This window comes from Xenopus laevis, chromosome 4S, assembly GCF_017654675.1.
Source record: "Xenopus laevis strain J_2021 chromosome 4S, Xenopus_laevis_v10.1, whole genome shotgun sequence".
NCBI lineage: Eukaryota > Metazoa > Chordata > Amphibia > Anura > Pipidae > Xenopus > Xenopus laevis.
Genome location: NC_054378.1, coordinates 121,295,305 through 121,301,304, shown reverse-complemented (window position 1 = coordinate 121,301,304; position 6,000 = coordinate 121,295,305). Strand labels below are relative to the sequence as shown.

Sequence of the window (6,000 nt, the reverse complement as noted above, 5' to 3'; positions counted from 1 at the left end):
TGCCAGCCTATTAAAGAATTGCATGATGTTTTTTCTCAAGCTGAAGGTCTGGGGCACAGGTACCTGAACCCCTTGTGAGATGTGGTGAGTCTTCCTTTGAATAGAGATAGAGCCTATGATTAAGTGTTGTGAGAACCTGAAACGCATAAGGCTGTTATCCATACTTCAATAAAGACTTTTATACTACAACTGCTTGAAGGACTGCTTTTTGAGTGCCTACCCTATAAACAAAACGGTGATGTCCGCTCTCTTTTGCTGAAAGCTTGGGGCAGAGCACCTGGGCCTCCTCGTCTACTTGCTAAGTCTCTTGGTGAGTCTTCTTTTGAATTCAAAGAACCTGGTTCTTCCTTACAAGCCCTAGTGTCACTGATCCATAACTAGTCTCACTTAAACCAACGACGGTGTTGAGTTTGGGCTGTGGCTTCAGTTTAAATATACTGAGATATTAAGTATAGTAGGAACCATAGGTAGATGACTATCTTCATATAACTGTTGTGAGAGTGGGCCAGGTGGAACTTAGGAGGCTGAGTCCAACACTAGTCAAAGAGCCACATAAGGAAAGGTCTAGCTGTCTTGGCCACCTATAGTTATACTTACACCATGATCCGTGTTGGGAAAAGTTAATAATAGACACAGTCAAGCAGAAAAATGAAGGGCGAGGAGAAACAAGGATCATCAAGGTCTAATGATGAGCTGCTTTGTATATCACAATGAACATATCTTCTAGACATGCCCTCCCTGTTTTACAAAAATAGTTGCGCCCCTAGATCCAACAGGATAGCTCAACGTGCCTCACTTGCATTCTATAACAGCATCAAAATTACCCAAATACAGTTAATAGTAATAACATATTTTTGACAATCCTAATTTTCTTGCCACTAAAAGTATTTCATTCTAAAATAATCCTTGTCCTGGGGTAGAAGAATCTCTTTACTCCCTGTAAGAAAGGTCTCAGGACTATGGAAAATTCCCATAGCTGGCATTATTACCATGTTCTGGAGGACGGCATTAGCGCCGGGTTTAATGAGGAGAGAGCATTGGAGAGAATGCAGAACATAAACAGAGATATCTGGCAGCAGGCACCTTTCTCAGCTTGTTGTTTGTATATGTTTCTGTATCCAGATGGAGAGCAGCTAGTCAACTCAGGACAGATTGTGGAAGCAGCAAAGTGACTCAGACTATTCAAAACAGCTTTGATTTCAGACTTGTCAGCTTTGTGTCCTAGTTCCTTATCTCTCTGTAATGTGTGTGTGTTTGTATGTGTGTATATGTGTTAGGGTCACTTGGAAATGGCTCTATTAATAAATAAATACGTGGGTCATCTAATAGAACTTACCAGCCCTTCTGGGAGCTCAGATCTGAATGTAGAAACATGGATGTGGCCAGGACTGATGGGAGTGTATGATTGGATAGGGCTATGCATTCTGCATTCTGGTTCATTGCAAGCATGCATCAAATTCATTTGGACAACTCCGCTTTGGGTGCCTGTTCATGGTATGTCCAAATGTAGCGTTGATTTATAGACATTGTTGCCAATTTGCAGCAGTGCAATTGGCCTTAGCGAGACCTCCCTTTTCTATCACAACACAACATGCAGATCATTATATCTATGTGACTAAACTCCTGCATTTAAAAATATATGTATTCACAAGAATATGACTTACCGTATATACTCAAGTATAAGCCATCCCGAGTATAAGCCGAGGTACCTAATTGTACCTCCAAAAACTGGGAAAGCTTATTGACTCGAGTATAAGCCTAGGGTGAGAAATGCAGCAGCTTCTGGTAAATTTCAATCAAAAAATTGAGGGTTTCTGCTCCCATTGGATGTGAAGGCGTCTCGTTTTTGGATGCCGGCGACCATTCTTGGACGCTGGCGAACATTCTTGGATACTTTTCTTGGACGCCGGCGACTATTCTTAGACGCCGGCAACCGTTTTTGCGCTTGACCCGAGTATAAGCCGAGGTACAGTTTTTCAGCATATTTTGGGGGCTGAAAAACTCGGCTTGTACTCGAGTATATACGGTAATGAAACCAGAAACAGAAGGATAGGAATGGGCATTTGTGTCTGAGTAGCAGGGATATAATGTAGAGAATTATTGCAAATTATTGTCCATGAAAGGAGAACTATAGCTGAAAGAATTAGGCTAGAAGGACCATTGTTTGGGCTTCAGTACAGGCATGGGAGCTGTTACCTAGAATGTTTGGGATCTGGGTTTGTTTAGATAAGGGATCGTTCCATAATTTGGATCTTCATACCTTAAGTCTACTAGAAAATCATGTCAACATTTAATCAAGCCAATAGGCTGGTTTTGTTTCCAATAAGGCTTATTTATACCTTATTTCGAATCAAGTACAATGCACTGTTTTATTATTACTGATAAAAAGGAAATCATTTCTAAAAATGTGATTTTGTTTAAAATGTCATTTATGGAAGATGGCCGGTGATTCAGAGCTTTCTGGAAAACGGGGTTTCCAGATAACGGATCTCATACCTGTATCAGTCCAAGGGGAAGAGATAGTCTTTATACAGATTACATTGCCAATACAAGGCTTGCCACACCTGATCAAGGCTAACTCTGTATACGGAATGGCAAATTCCAACCAATTTCTCCATAAATTCTACTTTCATATGTGAGTTTAAAGGAGAAGGAAAGCTACGGAGTCTTTTATTGCCAATAGATTAGCTGCAATAGTGCAAGCTATAACACTATATTTATTCTGTAGAATGTTTTACCATACCTGAGTAAAAAGCTCTAGAAGCTCTCTGTTTGTTTAGGATAGCAGCTGCAATATTAGCTTGGTGTGACATCACTTCCTGCCTGAGTCTCTCCCTGCTCACTTATAGCAGAGAAGGGAGGGGGGAGAGGAGCAAACTGAGCATGCTCACGCCCGGGGCAAGGAGGCTTGAGCTGAAGGCAGGAAGTCTGATACAGAAGCCCATGTGTACACAATAGAAGAGAAGAAATGTGGTGTTTCTTTTGACAGAGCAGCACTACTTTGAGGGTTTATTGGTATATTTACGTTGACCTTTCTGATAAGGCTTACTTAGTTTTAACCTTTCCTTCTCCTTTAACCAAAGGGAACATCTATGTACTCCAGCCCTTTGGCTGTAGATGGTTAAGTAAAGGTCCTCATCATCATTAAGATTAGCTAATTTCTATTAGAATATTGCCAGATTCAATTCAGTGAGAAAAAAGGTCTTATCACATGAAAAATCATGGACCAGATTCAATTTGAGATGTCATTCCATTCAGAAAAACGTATCTCGCTTTTTATCACGTGAAAACTCTATTGAAGTCCATGGGGGGAAAAATCTGGAACTGAATTTGGAGAAAAGTTTTTTCTCCTCGAATCTAATCTCATCCATGACTTTTCACGTGATAAACCATGAAAAAACGTTTTCTCACTGAATGGAATCTGGCACCAAATGAGAGACCTCGAACATTTCTACACATTATCAGCGGGAAATAAATTGGCCACCAACACTAGATGGCAGACTTTTGGGGAGAGAGCTGCCTCACATATGACTTTGGTGACTATGAACCAATAACAATTTAAAATCAATTGGCCACCAACACTAGATGGCAGACTTATGGAGAGAGAGCTGCCTCACATATGACTTTGGTGACTATGAACCAATAACAATTTAAAATCAATTGGCCACCAACACTAGATGGCAGACTTATGGAGAGAGAGCTGCCTCACATATGACTTTTGATGAACCAATAACAATTTAGGATTGGGCATGACCATAATATGTGCCAGAAGGAACTATCTCTTATCTCACACTGCCAAGTGCTAAGATGGTGGAGATGGAATTCTCCCCAAGGCTGGAATGTTTCTTCTATCTCTGAGGGTACCATATCTATGAATAAGGAGACCTTGACTATGTTGCACAGACATTTCATTTCTTTTGAGGACTAAAACCCCATTTCATCTGGCTTGTAGGGCTGAAGGTGCGAGTTTCTCCAAAGAGAAGAGGACTTCTCAGACTGCCAGGCTAAGCAGGGCATCAGCATCTGAAGTTTTGTCTCCTCGACTGAGAGTCAGAAACCTCAAAATGTATTAGTTTATGCACCAATGTATGTAAAATTAACATGGAAAGGAACAACACTTTAATGGCACATCAAACCTTACACTGCTGATGGATACAGATCATTTCTGGTGGTCATGTGACTTTCAAGTATTCCCTTCCTGGTCTGAATCATGTTATAGCTGTTCCACTCATACAGAATTAGTCATAGAATTAACCCCTTATCTGCACTCATTCACGTTTGCCCAAGGCAAGTCATATTATCATTATTCATCAGTCGTGAGTAAATGTGCATAGTATTCCAATGCAATGTAAGAGCGCAACTTGTTACAGGAAGCTAAGGGCCTATATCCCCAAAATTCATTCTTGTGATCAGAGTGCAGTGTTGAGAAAATGATGTCCTCATAATACATAGCCAAGCCTTGCCCTACATGGGTTAGCCCACTGTACCCTTTGGCTCCCTACTTGGTGGTTTATACCAACTACATAGAATGGGCAAGAAGTTTAAAAAAATGAAATTGAAGAAGGGGGTGGTGGTCAGTACAAAAAATTTAAAAGAATTATGTCCAATTCCCTTAAGGGAGTTTTCCTGGTATCCTAGTGGCAAACCTCCCAACTGTTCCATTTTCCACGGGACAATCCCGCTTTTGACAGCTCAAACCGCAGTCCCAGCTTGTTACTGAAATGTCCCGACTTTCTATTTGATATCCTTCACTGAACATCCAGAAAAAGATACAATGTTTACTTAATTAACTTTTGGAGAGTCCAGAAAAGCTACCAGGTGCACTTTGAAACTTTTGTAACAATTTCAGATAAGTAAATAAGTAATTGTAACAATTTAAGATAAGCAGGTCTCTTGGGGAAACTGTAACTTTCATCTTAAAGGGCAATTCACCTTCATTAACATCAACTTTTTACGTTTACTAAGAAATTTTTTTTACTCATTTTTACAATTATGTTCGGAAAAAAATGTTCACTTTATTTAGCTGTAAAAAACGAAAACTTTGCCAACAGTGACCCCAGTGCTGCACCGGGTGTGTGTTTCACTGTGTGAAGCCAAAATAAAAATCAACTTTTTGTCTCTTTTATTTTTGGTTCTGGACTCTATAGGCCGGTCATTAGAATAGACCCAGTACTATTTTATTTAGAATGTCCATTGTATTGCTGACAGCAGGCACAAAGCCCAGGCCTATTAGGAGCTTTCCATTAGATGGCAGGAATGAGCCAACATCCGGGAGTACAGTACACTGTCAATAAGCAGAGGAAAAACTCCCGTATGTATAAACTAAGTGCAGGCAAGGACGAGGGAGTTTGCAGTGTCTGACAGTGAGAGAGGAGAGTTGCACCCACAGGGAGCTGCTTTACATACAAACACTCCGCTAGGACACAGGGCTGCAGAAATGCAGTCAGAATCTGGAATTGTTCCTGACTTCGACATTGGCGAAGAATTTCACGAAGAGCCCAAGACCTATTATGAGCTGAAAAGTCAACCGCTGAAATACAGGTAAGTGACATCTGCTCCATGGGGACAACTCACCTTCTGTGATACTTACTACTGCTCCTATTTAATAGGCTGCTTCTTGCACTTTCTTTACCATCAGTCTGTATTGTGGCTTATTTGCTCCTGACATTCAGTGTTATGTAAGATTTGTTTTTATAGAACAGCATATGTTTCATGTGACGTGCACTCCTTGCTGTGCTATGGGGTGATCCCATTAACTGCTGAAAGGATCCATATGGATTTATTTACATTCTGTTCTTTAAAATGGTCATATTTGTGCCTATTGCGAAATTTTGAGATGATACATTAGAGGGGTCACTGGCCAGACATTTGCTCATGTTGGGAACTAAAAAAGCAGCAGTTATAGATAGGATGAACCTGGAACAAGCTCATTAATCTGACAATAGTGGTAGTAGGAATATGGCTGTGGGATAGTAGGGAGAGATGGTGCCTATAGTAACA

At 40.5% G+C, this 6,000-nt stretch overlaps 1 protein-coding gene across 5 annotated transcripts in view; it reads left to right on the top strand.

The window, feature by feature from the left end:
- The first annotated feature begins 5,299 nt into the window (after window positions 1–5,299).
- Window positions 5,300–6,000, top strand: part of mitf.S (melanocyte inducing transcription factor S homeolog) — a 163,943-nt gene continuing 163,242 nt past the window's right edge. For 3 of the 5 annotated variants that reach the window (XM_018259304.2, XM_041591124.1, XM_018259301.2), the window contains exon 1: window positions 5,301–5,541. In XM_018259304.2, the coding sequence (XP_018114793.1) occupies window positions 5,438–5,541 (104 nt within the window). In that variant the 5' untranslated portion in view covers window positions 5,301–5,437. Of the gene's footprint in view, window positions 5,542–6,000 lie in introns of all 5 variants that reach the window. The other 2 variants (XM_018259302.2, NM_001172190.1) reach the window with 2 other exon arrangements.